General features: G+C 39.0%; 1 protein-coding gene across 2 annotated transcripts in view; it reads right to left on the reverse strand.

Moving 5' to 3' along the window:
* PREP (prolyl endopeptidase) overlaps nt 1–19,373 on the reverse strand; it is a 99,174-nt gene that overhangs the window by 45,051 nt on the left and 34,750 nt on the right. For both annotated transcript variants that reach the window (XM_069804955.1, XM_069804957.1), the window contains exon 8: nt 7,490–7,681. In XM_069804955.1, coding sequence (XP_069661056.1) covers nt 7,490–7,681 — 192 coding nt within the window. The remainder of the gene's footprint in view (nt 1–7,489; nt 7,682–19,373) is intronic.

Below are 19,373 nucleotides of genomic sequence, written 5' to 3' on the forward strand. Positions count from 1 at the left end.
ATTTTTGCCTGCAGAATTAACTGCTTTGCAATAAGTATGAGATCTCATGAACTCCATTGGTATTCTCAGTAAAATATAACTAAAATGTCCAGTTTTACTCTCAAAATTTCTTGACCCTTAAAGTTTCGCAAAATGGATTATAGACATTCTCAGATCAACCTCAAAGGTATATAATATCTAGTTTTGTTTCAGGAAAAATACTACTCAAGCAATCTGTATTTTAAAATTAAATTGTGATGACCCTTAATTCCTCACTAATCATTTGATGAAGTATTGCAGTTTAATGGATGTTTTCACTAAAAGTCAAAGTACATTATTACTCTGACTTACGTATTACAAAGAGATACTACTCTTTTATTAAAAGGATTCAGTTGCCCAGGGATAAGGCTGCTGGCTTATGCGGTGATTCCTGCCATTGAAGAACTTGCCTAGGAAGCAGCAATATTAACTCTCCATCACCTCTTCGGTTTACAAATCAGATGCTTTCAGCAAGGCTAAGATAACGGATGAGAAGACAGCACAAAAGATTTTTAAAACATTCCATGAGATTTAGGAACACAGCTTCTGTGTATAATAACCTGTATTATAACTGGTTTTAGTGCATTGCTAACTGCCTCCAAAACTTACAGTAATGGAAGCTACAAAGAAATGTAAAAGATCAAAACAGAACAGAAGGTTGAAGCAGACTTGAAAGAGCAGAAGAAAAAAGACACTAAGAATGAACACTTATATACATAGCAAGCTCAAACAATGCTGAATTATTAACAAGAGCTATTTTTTGACTGCAAGCTACAAGCTGAGTCTCTGTTACTCCCATGCTCGGCACTGAGAACTGCAGATACTGTCTAGTTTGTGACATTAGCAGTCAGCCTCCTTGGTTTTGCTCATGCTTTGCAGAACGCATCCTGCATGCCTCTGTACTTCCTGGAAGCTTTTAAGATTGTGTGCTTGCAAACTTCACGTGTCTAAAAGCTAAGCCTGACATAATTGCTGTAGGCTCCCTTTATAGACAATGGGTAGAAATAAGCACATTTAGAATGCAGTTCACCCAATTATTTTGGACACCCTGTTCTGGGATACTGTGAATTGCTTGCTGAGCAGTTTGACTCTCAGAAGTGGTTTTTTTTTAAAAAAAGCTAACCACCTGAGGCCTCTCTCCAATGTATAGGGTCAGTTCATTTTCAGTTAATACCAACGAACAGAGCAGTTGTTCTCAGAGTTACACCTAAATTTATCAATTGCTCTCCAGCATACTTACAATACACCTACTTACAATACCCATCAGGCAAAGGATTTATTTTACTAAACAATAAACATGTAAAGGTTGCGTTTTTCCAACCTGAGCCTCTTGTCTCAGGCATCAGAGAGATGGACACACTTGGAGGCACTAATAAGTACTGAAAGCAGGTATGAAGAATTATCCTTGGTACAGCCCATTTCTCTCTGAAGATGACAGTGAAGACCTTGATGACTACAATAGTTTACAATTCTTCAGTAGCTAACTTTGGGCTAGAGGAATTATACTTCTTAACAAGGCATAGAAAACTGAGCTCACCCATCTCTAGAAGTTCGAGTTCAACCTTTTAGAAATGAATATACTGCTACTTTCCAAAACCTCTTTATTTTGACAGCTTTCATTAGGAGCAAAGGCATGCCACTAACTTGGCAACTGCAACATCACTATGAACAACATTTGAAACAGTTTCAGGAAAAAAAAAAAGTTGAATCCTCACAAACATCTGTGCCACTAACCCTAATTACTTATGACAGTTCTGACCTTTCATTTCTCCAGCAGTAGCTACAGCACATGAAGTGTCCAACTGTACAAACATGCTTTGACAGACACAGGCTGAAACGTTGATGGAGAAGAACATGCCAAGCTCTAAGAGCTAGGCAGCCGTAAGTCTTCAGCAGAAACTACTGAGTTACTTGCTGTACAATGTGCTTATGCGTCCACTCAAATAACTAATATATTTCAATGGACTGTCAAAGCTTTAGCTGGAAAATAGAGCTGGAAGGTCATTTTGGTTTCTTTGGTCATCACAGAGAGTGACCATAAACTTCAGTGTCTCTGCAGATTAACAGGTATCCATGCAGATCTGAATTAAAATGACCCATAACAACCACTCAAGGCTACTTATGGGTAGACTTGCAAGCAAAGCAGGAGCAATTTACACAATAAGTCATGAATCATTCTGAAATGTAAGTAGATGTTGATATGCTCTCACAACATAAAGCACGTATCTTCTCTCTGAGACACCGTCCTCAGTGACAGCCCGCCATGTTTAAGTTAATGGAAAACCTCCAACCAATTTCAACAAGACAAGGATTTTATACCCCACATCCTCTCAGTATGAGACACACAAACGAGAGACAGAGTGGGGGGGGCAAAGCTCTGAAGCTGCAAACATCAGGAGTAATGCTTCCTTAAGTAACCTACAGTTTTAGTCATCTGTGACTGATGCAGGTTTTCCATGGTAAACAGAATTAAACAGAGCCACAAAAGCCCTACCAGGGGAGCAGAATAAAACTTTCAAGTCATGAACATGCATCTAGACCACATCCTCTCCCTATGTCCCCAGTGACTGAAGGACTGTATCTGGCTTGCCCAGATCTTAGGGGATGCTTTTTGTTGCTGGGAAGCACTGGAGCTAAGCCACATCCCAGCTGATTTGTTTTCAGTTTTGGTTGGTTTTTTTTTTTCCTCCACATTTCACAGTAGCAGCTTATCAGTCTGGTCTTTTGCATTGCAGCCAATTTCCTCCTCTCTGCCACACTTCTGCACTAGCCATCTCCACAGGATGCTTCCTCTGGGCGATACCCAGAAGGTCACACAACTGCTCCTCAGAACAGTCACGCAACCCTTCATGCTCCTACTCTGCAAGCAAAACTCCCAAGTGCGTAAAGCTATGGGTACTCTGAAAAACACCACAGGGTAAGGGAGTGAACAAGCTTCCTGACAGCTGAGATGAACAGGAGGGATTACTCACACCCATGCACATCCTTGTCATTCAGGATCAACAATTTTGTGGTACTCATTCCAGACTTTCCTTTCTGGTTTCATTACAGTACCAGAAGGTACATTTCAGTTGCAGTAACTCCCCTCCCCAAACTCTTAAGCATTTATGAATTAGCTAGCAGGTTAAAGGTAAGAAGAAAAACATTATTTTTCACTTGGTATGCACATTCTAGCTGAGGGAAGGGAAGCGTTTTACATGCACTGAGTTCAGGTGTGCAGATGTGTACAAGGTACAGCAGCTCTGCTGCTGCTTGTTAAATGGCCAACTGAGATTCAAGGAACTGTTCAAGATCACTCACCTCGTCTATGACACATTCAGGAATATGTCTTATTTCTCAGCCCTCCTTACTCACGAGATCTATTCTGTTTTTCTTTTCATTGTCACAAGTACAGGGACGGATATAACTGCTACTCTCAAGTTGACCTGCTCTATCAGTATTGGGCATTATTTTTGGGGGGTGTGTGGGGGTGTCACCGTTCTCAAAATTGATTATATAACCTTCTAAAGATGACAGGTTTATCCTATGCCTTAGAACTAGGGTTGCAGTGTCTGTAATGATCAGTCTGCATTTATGGTTTCACAGCTGCCTTTTAACTAATTCAGCACACCTACTTGCAGCTATGTGGTCATCTAAAGCACTAGTTCAACGTTAGATGTGAATCTCTCCTATGGTTCTATTTTAGACTCCCTGAAAATTAAAAGTAACACTTTATAAACAAACTCCAAAGGGGAGGAAATGAGTCTCATCACACTCCAATATGTTCTGAGGCCCCCCTTAAATTTAATTTTTAAAATAGGTGTCATTTATTTCTTCCCCTCAGCTCACAGAGTAGAGATCTAAATTTACCTCAACTCTGTGTGAAATCCCTGCTGAGACTTGTAAAGTGAGGTTTGTGTACAACCTCATTGCAGGAATATGTTTGGTTTTTTCCCTGTATTTCCCAAATTAGCTCATTTATAAACAGTTCTGAAAACAAAAAGGTGAAAGCCAATAAAAAAAGTCTGTCTTGAAGAATATGTTGAGAAACCAAATGACATTCACACCACATTGTAGGCATGTGTGTTTATTTCTTGGTTAGATAATATCAGCTACAGCATCTTTCCTAAGAATGCATTATACTTTGTGGAATTTCTCTTTTTGCCATTGATGGACACTGGCAGAGCTTCATAATTCTTAATCCCAAATTTATTATTCATAAATAAATCTATTTCTATATGTGGATGGTGTAGCTTTTATGAAACTGAATCGAAGTTAACACATAGAAATGAGGGTGGCTACAGCTACCAGGCAGATCACACCGGAGTAGGCAGCTTTTGAACCAAGTAACTATATACCCCAGTAAAACACATTTGTGACCTAGAGCACCACTAACTACAATGTTTATAAAGAAATTCTAATACAGCTAATTACATCTTCATAAAGAATCACTCCCACACATATGTAAAACTGAACAAGCAGCAATACTCATTTACCCTTTGAATCACTGCTGTCCTAGCTTTTGCAGAAGGCGTTTCATTACATTGCCATCTCTGGATCACACAAAATCAAATTCACTTGACTTCAAGGTTTTCAAGACAATGAATTATTAACTGCCTTCTGCTATAATTATGTCTTTCTAAATCAAATCTTGGAATGATTAAAACAACATGACATAGACTGGCTTGCTTGCTGACTTTATCAAGTGAAACAACGGGTTTTTTATTTATTGAGGGCTACAACCTCCTGAACGTGATAAAACTCCCTTATCTTGGTGCTGAGGATACCATGCTAATTTGCAAGTGTCTGCCACAAAGAAGCAACTGAACAATTCACACTTAATTTACTGTAGTGCTAAGATCTACTTATAACTCACCTTCTTACGGAGACACTTTCATCTGTTAATTTAATCCAATTCCTTTACATACCACTCCAAAAAGCTAGAGAGAGAAGTGGACATGTGATTGCCTCCTCTGGCTTCACATGCAAATACATAGAAGCTTAATGACACACAACAGACTCCTGAAAGTCACTCCGATGGTTTTATACAACAGATTACGTTTGCCTTCAAATGTTTAAGAGCTGAATCCCTGTTGTGTTTACAGTCTGAAGGCCAGTGCCCTCAGCCAATCCATTTATCTGAACCTTCAGTTTTCTAAATGCAGATCTTGTTATGTTTGTACAGTCAAGGCTGTCATGTATAAGCCATTAAGGGAGTGTTGCATGCATTAAATTTTTTTTTGCATGCACACAAACATGAACTCAGCACGACTTTGGATTCAGAATAAAACCAAAATGGAGAAGTGAAAAGCAGATGTGGCCTTTATCTTACTGGGAAGGAATATAGAGCCAGTGCCTATATAGCCACTGGTCAAAGCTCCTTTTGGCTGCCTAGACCACGTCTCAGGTAAATCCACACATGGTAACCATGTTTCATGTCATTCACATGTTTCTGTCTGATTCTATTTGGACACTCACCACCTTTCAGTCAATTCTTCAACTTGGTCCCACTTTATAAATTGCTGTTCCTCATAACTGAAGCATGGCTTCACAGACTGTCAGCAAATTCACATGCAATCAGAAATTAGACTTGGAAGCAATTTTTCACTTACACCTATTACTCTCTGCTTAGGACTTGAAAGGTACTTCATTTAAGATGCAGGTGGTTCCTGATTCAAAGAGTTCACAATCTTAAGAAAATGATTTGTGTCTCACCAAGCTCTAATTTGCTACTTTTGTGTTTACCATAATTCTCGCAATATTGTAAACCCCAGTCATTTACAAAGTCACTATAATTCCGGGCATGCTCAGAGTCACCATTTATGTCACACTGGGGACATACCTTGTCTAGGCTGTGGCAGGAATCATGCAGGACACATTGTGAAATGCAGATAGAAATTAAGATTTTATTTTTTTTTTTAGGTGCCTTGAAAAGCAAGATCTTAAGAGGAATTTGAAGTAGTAGGCAAATAGATTTGTGTTAGTGAGGAAAGACATAAGTTACTATATGTATGCCTATCAAATCAAACACAGAGAATTCTACTCATTCTACAAAGCAGCTCTTCACCGGAAAAGTAGAAAACTTGAATGAATTTGTATAAAGATGGATTAATAAAAAACCAAAAAAAGCAGAGTCCTTTTGAATAGCTATAATTATGGTATTCAGATGCTAGTCAGATAAATCATAATTGTACCTTGTACTATATGGAGAACAGACCACATAAATGTACATGAAGCATCTGTCAAAAACACATCTCAGGAGGTTTTTCTGTATCACCTGAAACTAATTCTAAGTTTTAATAGAATTTTCCCCAAAATGATGGGATTAAAAAAATATACCTTTATTTTAATTATATAAAAATCAAAGATTTATGTCTTGAACTCTTTTTTATACTTGGAGAATTCCACGCCCTTCAACTTTCCTGAGGCTTTTTTTTCCCCCTAAGTGTTGTCTACTCCTCTTATCCCAGGAACAACAGAAAATCTTGTCTCAAACTCTGACCAACTCTGTTCATAGTGTGCTGCACTACTGCCACATTTGCTCTTCCCCTTTTTGCTTACAAAGTCCCTCTTGCTCTAATCCCTGACTGTCTAGTAAACATTTACTACTGTCCTGGTTTTGGCTGGGATAGAGTTGATTGTCTTCCTTGTAGCTGGTATAGTGCTGTGTTTTGAGTTCAGTATGAGAAGAATGTTGATAACACTGATGTTTTCAGTTGTTGCTAAGTAGTGTTCAGTCTAAAGTCAAGGATTTTTCAGCTTCTCATGCACAGCCAGTGAGAAGGCTGGAGGGGCACAAGAAGTTGGCACAGGACACAGCCAGGGCAGCTGACCCAAACTGGCCAAAGGGGTATTCCATACCATGTGATGTCGTGCCCAGTATATAAACTGGGGGGAGGCAGGACGGGGGGGAAATCACTGCTCAGGGACTAACTGGGTGTCGATTGGTGGGTGGTGAGCAATTGCATTATGCATCATTTGTATATTCCAATCCTTTTATTATTACTGCTGTCATTTTATTAGTGTTATCATTATTAGTTTCTTCTTTTCTGTTCTATTAAACCGTTCTTATCTCAACCCACAAGTTTTACTTCTTTTCCCAATTTTCTCCCCCATCCCACTAGGTAGGGGGTGAGTGGGTGAGCGGCTGCGTGGTGCTTAGTTGCTGGCTGGGGTTAAACCATGACAACTACGTTGACATGAAGCAGGAAAATACCTTCCCCTCATTTCCTACAAACACAGAATTAAAACAAGGACAGAAGAAATAACTTCACTATGGCCACACAGGACATGAGAGAGAGAGAGAGAGAAATGGATTCTGGATCTCTTGAGTCTCAGCAAGTCTTTTAATCGTAAATCCTAAACAACGTTTAAACACAGGCTAAAAGTAAGAAGGTCTGTACAAGACCACTCAATAGACTAATAACTGAATTAATTTCAAAAAAGCAGAATAGACTTACTGTCAAGTAAAAGACTTTACACTTACTCTTACCTAGAACATCTCTTTCATGTTCAGGGATGAGAACTTTCCACTTGGATTCCTCTGGATCATTGAAGTCAATATTGATTAACCGGTAATTTGGAGAATGCCGGTTTGTCTTGAAAGTGAACACTGTTCCTTCATTGGTGACATACTCATACTCAGCCTCAAAGTTATCTATCAGCTTCACCCATTGAAGAATTCCTGCAAGATCAAACAGATAATGTAAATTCTTCATCTCCTGAAACAAAACTTTTTAACACCTGAGGGCCAGGTCTTCCTGACAATTGCTGTAGGCTCTTTCTTGAACAACAGCAGTGACCAGAAGAGGTACAGCTATGGAAAGGGCCGAATATGTACTAAGTATTAAGAACTTATAAAGAATTCTCCAGATTAATAGGCTGCAGTGGGAAAATGCCAGTTCACAGACAAGTTACATACTGGTTTTGAGGAATTTCTAGCAAAATACATGCAGAATACTGACAGAACAATGGTTAGCATTTCACCAGCTTTCCTAAGGGGCTGCTGGAAAGCTCAGATGTTTGCTGCAGAGGTGCTTCTACCACACTGACTACTGTGGAGCCAACACCGCCGAGCACATCAGGTTCTTGCCAACGGAGCTCACAAGCCCCCAGTTCTACAGACTTCTTGGAATGAGGAGTTGCAGCTGAGTCAAAAGACTCCACACTAAGCTTTCAAGCTCAATTTTATTTTTAATAGCTTTTTTAAAAATTACTATTTAATTATAAACTAAATTCCTCTTTTTTTTTCCTTTCTGGAAAAAAAAGTTACTTTTTTCTAAAAGTAGAAAGTTTTCCATCCTCCTTAAAAGCCCAGAACGTCCCACAGAATAGAACGGATGCTATTTGAATAAGTACAATAAACTTCAATATCAGGAATTTCCCTGTCAACTCAGAAACAATGTTCCTGAAGTGTTGTTCTGCAGAAGCTTGTCACCACCAAAGGACAACTGCAGACAGTTAGCTAAAATGTTAACTTCTGGGTTTGCGACAAATGAAGTTGCATTTTCCCTATCAGCCTTCTAGAATATCACACTCACTAACAGAAATGCACTTCTTTCAAACATGAATTGCTTCAGTTTACTCACTCTGTACCACAATCTTAGTATTGACTCCACCTGGAGCTGGGACCAAAAGATTCCACTACTTTTTATTCACGTTTTACTGTTCTGCAATAGGTTTAGAGGCTAGTAGAAAGAAAAGGCAGCAAGGCTAGATCAGATATGTAATGTGCTTGTCATATCTACAACCCAACCTTTCAACCAAACTTACTAGTATAAGCATCATACATTAGCTATGCTGAAAAATCAGAATCCTTACTGATACCTGAAATTAAAGCTTTTATATCTTAAAATAACATTTGGCAGACTCTCTGCCTCTTTCCTAAAACTAAACATTGGATCTTTGCAATATAAACAAATAAACTGTGCATAAATCTGTTCATGAAACTCTATAATACATTTGCATCAATAAAACAGCACATTGGCTTATTTTATAATATTAAAAGCTGAGCAGAATAATGGACGTAGATCATAGCTGAGCTGTAATTACTGTAAGTTTTAAAAAAGAAAAGAATAATTGAGGAAGCAGTGAGATGGCCAAGGTCATTTTAAGCCCATTAAATGTAATAAGAGCGTAGAGCCAGGCCTAGTACATTCATAAAGCTCATATCTCTTAATTGCCGTTTTGGTTTAAGGAAAACTTCCCTGACTCTTCATGCAAAGTGATAGATTAGCCAATTAAATTCTACTTTTCATACTGCTATAACACAAACTTTCCTGACAATCCAGTCAACTTAGTATCCTGCCTCTGAGTGAACCAATTGCATGTTAAATCTTGATGTTCACTGAGGTCCAAAGTTTTGTCCTCCTCAAGAGATTTCATGTCGAAGAAAAATCCTGCTAAGTCCCTCCAGTTGCTCAGAGTTCTATAGAGAAAAGCTGTTTTGATGGCCAGTAAAACAAAGAAAATCCAGCCTACAGTGAACTCTGATATACACCAGTGAAACTGTTTTAGGATCTCATCACATGCACAAGCGTTTTAGTAAATAAAAACTTAACTGCGGTGTAACACCATAACAGTATTGGAACATTTGTATTTTAGTTTTTGACAGAATGAAACCATCCTACTAAATAGGAACAAGATTTCATAAAAAGGAATCAATCCCCAGACTGTTGAAAAAACCCCACTTTTTTTAATGGTAAATGTGCACAATAACTGTAGTCTCCATGACTGCAACAGAAGTTGGATTCCGTGAAGAAAAAGGACAATAATGTGATATTAGGGATTGACATTGCTGCTTGCAACTCACTCATCCACTCCCAAATGAACAGCTAGTAAAAAAGTGAGCGGGTTGATATTGTACAGGGATACACTAAGTTCTCATTACAAAATCCAGGGCATTCATCTTGTTAAAGTGGACGTTATATAGTCCTTAGAAGACAAATATTGCAGATGAATTATGTCTAAACCATTGTCTCACCAAAGTGGTTAAATATGCCAATATCTAGTCTAAGTTAAAATTAAATAATAAATAAATAAAAATTGTGCTGCAAAATAAAGTTTTCTCTTTTGCTGCCTGAACCAGCTCACTGCTCGGGCAGAGGAGTGCTGCTAGGTACAAGGCAGCCAGTATGTGCAAGGCAGCGGCAGAGAGAGAGGCTGAAGAGGAGCAGTATTTTTCAGTAGCAATGAGCCATAAGAGAAGCTTGACTGCAGCAAAACTGCACCCTCCTGTTTTTCCCTCCTCCATCAGCGTATCTCCACCTTCATGCTTGGTTTGGCATATGCCCTAGTGACTAGTAAAGCTGATTAAATTAGCTAACCTAGAAGAAAACTAGTCTCTATTTTACAGGTTTTTTTCCCCTCTGACAGATTAGTGAGTGGAATCACCTAACCATAGGGTCAGACGAGTGAAGATGCTGACTGACTCAACAGGAGGGGACAATGTTAGGCAATATGGGAGCATGAGAAGATAGATGGAACATCTCTCCTTTCCATGGCAGCAACTGCTTAGTCTGGCTCTACTTGTCTCATCAAACTGTTCCCTCCACTACCCAAAACGCCCAGGGTACAAGGGGACAAGGCAGATTTTTTATTAAAGACAGCACATTACACCAAGAGGAGAGTTTGCTTGAATGAACACGATTTGAAGCGTAAAGCATACTTCGTCAAAGATTCTGTCTTCCTGGAAGCATCAGCAGTACATCTACAAAGTCTGTCTAGAGACACAGACACGCATTTCCAATTCTAACTCTGTGCAAGTAGATTAAGCATAACTCTTCTGTTTCTTCATGTCTGTCTTTTGTTTACATGTGTGACTACTGAGTACTACGGTAAGGTATCTGCATGCAGCTTTCACCTGGCCTGAATTTAGGACAGATGACAGTCTTCCCAGAAGCTAGATAAGATGGGGGAAACAGAGGTTCAAAATAGACCAGAAGTAACGATAAAAGGCCTAAAACAGTTTTCCTATAAAATGATCGATGAAAATACCTTATGCCTTACATTAGAGAAAAGAGGAATACACAAGAGCATGATAAAAGTATATAAAACAATGAATGATTAGGAGCTGTGCTGTCCAGACCTTCTGTCAGAGCAAAGATGCTGGTCCTAGACAGGTCACAGACCACAGCTAGTTCACCATCGCATGACTGAAAAATACATGTGATCAGCACATCTATTCTTACCAAATGGCCAGAGGTACATGCACACATCCCATCATGTGACTGGATGGATATTCACTTGCTGGTTACATACCTGGCCAAAAGTGAATGTGTGCACAGTATCACATGGCATGCACGTACCTATCCACTTATTGAAGCGAGAGGAACTAAAGAGTCTCAAAAACAAGGAATGGTCTGTTGACCCCAAACAGTTCATGCAAACCAGTTCCACCTCACCTGCGAAGCACTCTAGTGACAAAGGCACCAAGACCCATGAACGGGAGGATGATGTAGAGGCAGGTGGATTCTTGCTTCAGTCTCAAACCCAGAACAAACAGCTTCTCAGTAACAAAAAGAACAGTACATCTATAAGTTATGACTTTAAAAAGTCCTCCAAAATCAAGGCAAAGTATGGGCACTTAGTTCATTCTTTTTTACAAGAAAGGAGGGAAGGGGGCATGAAGAACTGGATCTTGATAGAGATTTGCAGGTTTAACCAGCATCCCTCTGAGAGCATCTGTCTTTGAGAAGAGCCATTGAGAAGTGGCATTTGTAGTCCAGGCTCCCTTATCCTTAACATCAGAGCCACTGAAGACTTCAGTTAATCCAAATAAACATGAGACAGATTTCTTATACACAGGAAAAGCATGAAGATGTCAACAGTTTACTGTATACTACTGCTATAACCTAACCCTTTCCTCTACCAGTCCTTCCACTAAAAAATATTGCTGAAGAGCTATAGATGCTTTTGCCTATATACTTTATACCAGCCAGTTATCCATCATCAAATAACTGCATTACAATAGGACCTGCAGCTAGAGGGTTTATAACCTTTATTCAATGGACAATAAAGCCATGCCACACAACAGAAAATCATAATCCTATGGAACTGGCCCTTCTTCTGCAATGTTTAGGACAAAAGCAACAGAGTATATAGACAGAGTTTTTAAACAAAATTTTTGGATCCATAGAAGATCAAAAAGGATATTCTATCAATAAGCATCACAGATTAAGCCCTCAATCTTGTACTGGCCTCTGAACATAGCAAAACATTCATTGGTCTGCTGAGAGCTCTCTGTGTGATGAAGCAGATTTGTAGCTGAATGATGACAACTACAGGAGAAGGAAGAGCTAATTTGAACAAACTGATAACAGCAAGAATGATCACAGAAAGCCTATTATCAACCCTCTTTCAGACAGAAAGGATAGAGTGGCTCAGAGTCAATGTTCATCAGTTCACAAAATGTTCTCAATACTTCCATATTTCATGTTTCATGGAAAGGGCAAACAATCCATTCGTGGCAAATATCCTCTCGACTGTGGCGGCTGGAGAGACAGGACTTAGTGATCAACTAAGGGTAGTTTTTTTACCTGATGTTGTGAAAAAAAATTTTCACAAGGTGAACACCCTCATTTGGCTTTTTTCATGTACTCTAGCAGTCAAAATTATCAGGTGAAGATATAAATGTTAATCTCCATAAATTTATATTCCATTCTAACTTGTCAGTTTATTTTTTTGTAAGACAGTTTTTCTGCAAACAGGGCAGTGCTGAGAATGCTCCAGAAGTGAACCAAGATGTTTGGCTCATAACAAAGGGACAGGCTTTATACTCGAAAGAGCCATACCAAATTTCATTATGGTACATGCATTAAGCAGGTAAACTTCTACTCAAGGAAAGATCTTGATTTTTCAACTCCTAGATTTTATTCTGAAATGATTTTTCAGGGAAGTACTGGAAGATAAGCATATAATGTGTTTGTCTCTGAATCATAATTGGAATGTTAACAAGATCTCAAAGAACAAACCCAGCCAGTCATCTTCAGCCTTTAAAACTGAACCTTCAACTTAGGCACAGGTATGACCTTCTAAATTGAATTGTGATAGCTGTTCGTCAGTTATTTGGAATTCACTTTGCCTTTCATCTTAAAGATGAAAATTTGCTCGATCATTTCAATAAGGAAGATTTTTTTAGAACAGAATGAGAATGAAAATAGAAATCAAAACAAAAATGCATTTAAATCTAATCTGCTCACAGAAAAGCCTTAAAACCAGTGTAATTTTGGTTTTGCGATTCCATATATGTATAGTAACATCCACCATGAGTATCTACATGTAAAACTAACTTTAGAGCATATGGTTTTTATGTATGCTTTACACTAGAATTAGAACACATTCACCTCCTAAACTTGTGAATGATCAATGCATTCAGTACTACCAGCATGGGAGATGGAAGAGAAACAAGCTGTTTCAGTTCAATACTTGCTACTAACAAATTAATCGACATACACATCTATACAACAGCACATGCTAGGAGGATGCAAGAGGACAGTAACTTCACAGCCTTAACACTTTCAGTTCCAAGAGCTGGACACTGCAAAAAAAGCCTTAAAAAAGCAGAAGTCCCATAGGTATATGCATTATTAAGCACTTTGAACTTATTTACTTTAATTTTCTATGTTTTCCCAATTCCTTTAAGAGAAGTACACATTTTACTGATTTTTTTATAAATAGAAATGAATGTGTCTCTATGTTAGGTGTTAAATCCTGTGAAGATAAAAATCTTGATTTTAATTAAGTTGTCATACTATTTCCTTCTTACATCACTGTATTGCTAAGGTAAATTTTACAAAGTCTCTGTATCTACTCTTTGAACTCTGGACTTCTTCTCATCTTTATTTCTGGAAGGAAACAGAATCATAGAATAATTTAGGTTAGAAAAGACCCTTAAGATCATTGAGTCCAACTGTTAACCTAACACTGCAAAGTCCACCACTAAACCCTGTCCCTAAGTGCCACATCTGCACGTCTTTTAAATACCTCCAGGGGTGGGGACTCCACCACTTCCCTGGGCAGCCTGTTCCAATGCTTGACAACCCTTTCAGTGAAGAAATTTTTCCTAATATCCAACCTAAACCTCCCCTGGTGCAACCTGAGGCCATTTCCTCTTATCCTATCACTAGTAACTTGGGAGAAGAGACCGACCCCCACCTCACTCCAACCTCCTTGCAGGTAGTTGTAGAGAGCGATAAGGTCTCCCCTCAGCCTCCTTTTCTCCAGGCTGAACAACCCCAGTTCCCTCAGCCGCTCCCCAGAAGACTTGTGCTCCAGGCCCCTCACCAACTTGGTTGCCCTTCTCTGGACACGCTCCAGCACCTCCATGTCTGTCTTGTAGCGAGGGGTCCAAAACTGAACACAGCATTCGAGGTGTGGCCTCACCAGTGCCGAGTACAGGGGGACAATCGCTTCCCTGCTCCTGCTGGCCACACTATTTCTGATACAGGCCAGGATGCCGTTGGCCTTCTTGGCCACCTGGGCACACTGCTGGCTCCTATTCAGCCGGCTGTTGACCAACACCTCCAGGTCCTTTTCTGCCAGGCAGCTTTGCAGCCCCTCTTCCCCAAGCCCGTAGCGCTGCGTGGGGTTGTTGTGACCCAAGTGCAGGACCCGGCACTTGGCCTTGTTGAACCTCATACAGTTGGCCTCGGCCCATCGATCCAGCCTGTCCAGATCCCTCTGTAGAGCCTCCCTACCCTCGAGCAGATCAACACTCCTGCTCAACCTGGTGTCACCTGCAAACTTACTGACGGTGCACTCGATCCCCTCATCCAGTTCATTGATAAAGATGTGAAACAGAACTGAAGTTAATGTATTTGCAACTTAAAAAATAAATAAATGGAAGGAGGCAATATTTATTCCTTTGAGTTAAAAAGTTCAGACATGTCAAGTTATATCAAAGATTAGCCCAGAAGAAAGAAATCAAGCAGTTTTATGAGCAGAGACTTCTCGATCAGTTTCAAGGCTTCTATTTTACTTTTATTTGGATGGTCACTCAAAAGACAGGTGAAGAGAATACATATACTTTTTTTTTGAGAGAGTTATGGCTTATGTCATCATGCAGCAGAACACATGAACAGAAAAACAGGAACTAAAGGTGATCCCTCTCTCATCTTTATCTAACATACACAAAGAAAAGCACAAATACATAATCTGAAAAATAACTTCATTGTGAATACTATTTATAAATGTGAAGTCCAGTCACACAGTAGCAGCATGAAGATCTCTTTGCTCAAATTGATAGCAAGCTATTTCATTTTATTGCTAATGATTTGCTTCCAATTAAAAAAATGACACTGAAAGCAAAACTCTTAGGAATTGCCTTTTAAGGGACACAAAACCGTTTTCTTAAAGTAAACACTATTGTTGAGGCTTCCACATACTTTCCAAGACTCAACAGATTTTTTTTTTCTCCGTATTTGTTAGGGAACTAGGATATAATGGCTTTGTTTCAATATTGATTTTTGAAAGTGGTTTTTTTTTTAAAGTTACTTCAATAACAGAAAAGTCTTTCAAAAAAAAGAAGAGTACTCTCCTTCCCATCACATTCCACTTTATAGCTGATGCCTACTGTCTCCTCACTACCCTTTTTCTCTTGTTCATTTTCATACAAAGGTTTTGATGCACTTTTTCAGGCTACGCAGCACATACTGACTCATCCTTTTGATGTTACTGTATATAGCACTGTTCATTGCTTTTTATTTATTTATTTATTTTTAAAGACAGCTTTCTAAATTGCAAGACTAAACTAAAATACAAAAGGCCAGATAATCCTATATTCAACAGGAAGTGGACAAACATCACCTTTGTTTTTCTACCTGCCTTCAAGCCACACACATGCTTTCTTCAGCATAGGGAAAAAAGAGAACTACCTTCTAAACAAAGGAACAAAATAAAAATTCTTATGGCTGCTAACCCTGCTCCTTCTTGCAGAAATGCCTTCTTGCAACTCATCTCTGCCAGTCTAGTATGAAGCAGTTCCAGCTGACAATGACTAAGCAACCAGCAAGCTGTGAACTTCAGATTTTGCTCAATTTTTATTGCATCTTTCCAAGCCAGTAGTTCCCAAATATTTTACACTAGCTCATCTTCCTGTGTCGTCCCAGAACGTCTCACTGTTCCCAACAGACACAAACTGCCAATCTCCAAGCAGCCCAGTAGCCAAGTATAAGAGCCCCTACCACTGTCCTTTCTCCCCAAACTTCTTCTATCTCCAGCTTACACAAACCTGCGTTTAGCTTGTAGCCAGTGCAATCCCTTCCAATCCAACAGCTCAGGCTGTGCTTTCCAACTAGCCATCACTCTCAACTTTTTGCATTCCAGAAGTCACAGCAGCCCTTCACAGTTTCTATGTGCCCAGAGGTTATAACAAGAGCTACCTCTTCTGCTCCCCATGCTGCCTTATATCCCTCCTTTTGCCCTCTGTTCTCATGCTTCAGCTCCCCCAGGAAGAGGAGAGTGGGGCTCTACCCAGAGCTCTGAGTCAGTGACTCATAAATCAGCTCTATGGTGCTCACAACAAGAGGATCTTGATTTTTTTTACTAGGCTTCCTAGCTGCTAACATAATACAAAATAAAGAAAAAAGTCATTATTAAGAACAACTTCAACAAAACCAATCAGCCATGCCATGTTGGTTTAAGTTCATAGCTGAGGCTGACTAAAGAGGTTTCATTTATTTCTTGTTGCATGCCAACAGATTTGTGCTAAATCCCCTCTTCCCTTCAAAAGAATAAATAGTCAAGGCTGACAATCTAATAAAAAAGAAACAATCTCATTTCTCAAGAAAGGTGAAAACCAAAATTATTACCAGGCACAGAAGCAGTAAGAGACATGCTACAGAAAAAGCACTGCTGTTTTTCGTTTGGTTTTGGGTTTTTTGTGTTTTGTTTGTTTTTTTTTTTTTAAAGTATACAACAAGGTTTGCTAATATATGATTAGTTGATTACTGTGTATCGAGCTGTTTGGCTAATATGAGCCATTTTCATGTATACCAAGAATAAGTGTTAAGCAAAGTGATTAATGACAGAAGTTTACTTGTTTGACTGGTTCAACATACAAGCAAGCTTGAGTGCTGTCTGTATTCTGAAAGGCAAGTTTGATAAAATAACTGCTAAAAAAATTGTGCCTTACAATGCTCAGCTACTGGGAAAACGTGTGCATTTGATTTTAAAGAAATACTTCGCATCAGATGACTTTTAAATGTTTGTCATAAGAGTCAAGGCTTGAAAATCCTACTTGCAGTTTGGCAAGTTAAGTAGGGAAATCTGGAGTCTTGAAAGAGGGATAACCTTCTCGACATGAGCCCACAGTACTGTCCTTCTTGACACAATGTGCAGCTGTTACACCTCTATAAAGCAAAATTAAACTGTATTAGTCGGTTCAATGGCTGACAAAGAGTGGTGAAATCCCGACAAGTAACACATCATTTTAATTTTCCCTAATCTTTCTAAACCCTACGCCATAAGCAACTAAAGAGGCAAGCACGAAGGGAAAAGCCCCCATATCCACAGCTACTTGAAGCAGAGTATAGCAAGGGTGTTCCCCCAAAACCTTGAAGAACAGCCCAGCTGTCTTCTCCCAGTGGTATCTTCTCCCAGTATTGTCTTGCCACAATATTGTGAATTATGACCACGGGTATCTAGTCTTGAGGAATGGAGTATTTGCAAAACACTTTGATATGAGATAATAAAAGCTTTTTTTTAAAAGTATATTTGGTTAAGTTAGTTGTAAACATAAAATTCCAATTGGTAAATCTGGTCATTTCTAACACGAAGAATTTTGTGGTAAAAATTAAGTCACAAACTGGGTTAACCTGGTGCGATTCACAAGATGCATGTGGTAGTAGGTGAGCAGGGGAAACAATATCCCCCAAGCCTCTTATCTTTTCAGACTAATTTAAAATTCTCACAAAAAAATAGCTATATATTTGTCATAAGTTACTTATCACAGTGATTTTCTATTCTAAAAAGGAGCATTCTTGGCACAAATAGCTCACAATGGCCCACTTAAAAACCTAGCAAACAACCTGAATACTTGAAGAGGAAAATGACTCAGTCTGTATACAGTATAAAGATTATGAAGGGGGGAAGGGAAGCATGAAGAACATTTTAGCTAACCTGGGAAGCAGAAAAGATACTCAGATGCTCCCTGTAATGTTTGTAGAAAGAAACACACTGCTGTGTAGATTATCTTCCAGGGAAAACAAACTGACAAGGTTTATGACAGAAGATTGCACTGCAAATTCAATTAACCTATGGCTGTTGACAAAATATCATGAGTAATCACATACAGAAAAGAGGGAAGGGCTGACACACTTAAAAGTTTCAAGTGTAGAAATAAGCAAGTCAAATCCTTTAAATTTCTTAAACATTTAGAAACAGTCTACTGCCTTTTATTAGATGTGATCTGAACTCAGAGTCAAGATCATTTTCTGCCCAACACAGGGCAAGCTAACTTCCACTGGTCCACAGCCACTGAAACATATCAGGAATCAATGAATGCACAAGATACAACTGCCCTCAGTACAGCAGAGCTAATAAAATGTCATGCTTGCACAGAGTCTTTAATGATACCATTATCTCCTCACTTATAATTTAAAGGGAGTACAGACAAAGAGAAGCCACAACTCATGCTGTGCAAGAAGTTAATGAAATGCATTAACTCAAGATTACTAAAGCAATAATGAAGTGGCAAATATTGGGCAAATCAGGATTCACAAAAAGATAACTTGTGAGAAAGTTAAGCCAGAGGTTCCCTCTACATCAAAGCAATTTGGTTTGGTTGACACCTAGAATACTGTACTAAAATGCACAGAAGTGACAGTAGTCCCAGCAGATGATTTCCACAAGGGACATGTTTTCCCCCAAGTACTTAAAATGTCACTTTTTAGATTCCGATTTGGTTAAAATACATATAATATCTAAGCCAAGAAGCTCAGCTGAAGGCAAAGTATAGAGTGAAAATGGAGTCTCATCCCAAGAGACAACATCCACAGTCAAAGCAAAGACAGTATGTGTTCTCCACGCTATGCCGTTACAGGAAGAACACCACCTCCTTGCACATGTCGTGATATCTCAGAGAGGTAGCTACTTATTGAACATGGAATGCTCTATGTCCCATGTAGTTTCAACCTTGTCTCTCTAACCTCAACACTGCCTATTTCCTAATTTCAGTAGCTCAGTAGGCAGGTTATCATGCATTCTTTTCTGTGGCCCCTGTCTCTGAATTTTATAGAAAGGAAATGTAGCTCAGGACTGCAGGTTCCATGGGGTAGCAAAGAATGTGAAAGATAAATATTGAAATATTTCAGTGTTGTAATGTCCAGATCACGTTACAGATCTATCAAATATGGGACAAAACATGGAAATATATATTA

Source organism: Haliaeetus albicilla, chromosome 17 (genome assembly GCF_947461875.1).
Source record: "Haliaeetus albicilla chromosome 17, bHalAlb1.1, whole genome shotgun sequence".
NCBI lineage: Eukaryota > Metazoa > Chordata > Aves > Accipitriformes > Accipitridae > Haliaeetus > Haliaeetus albicilla.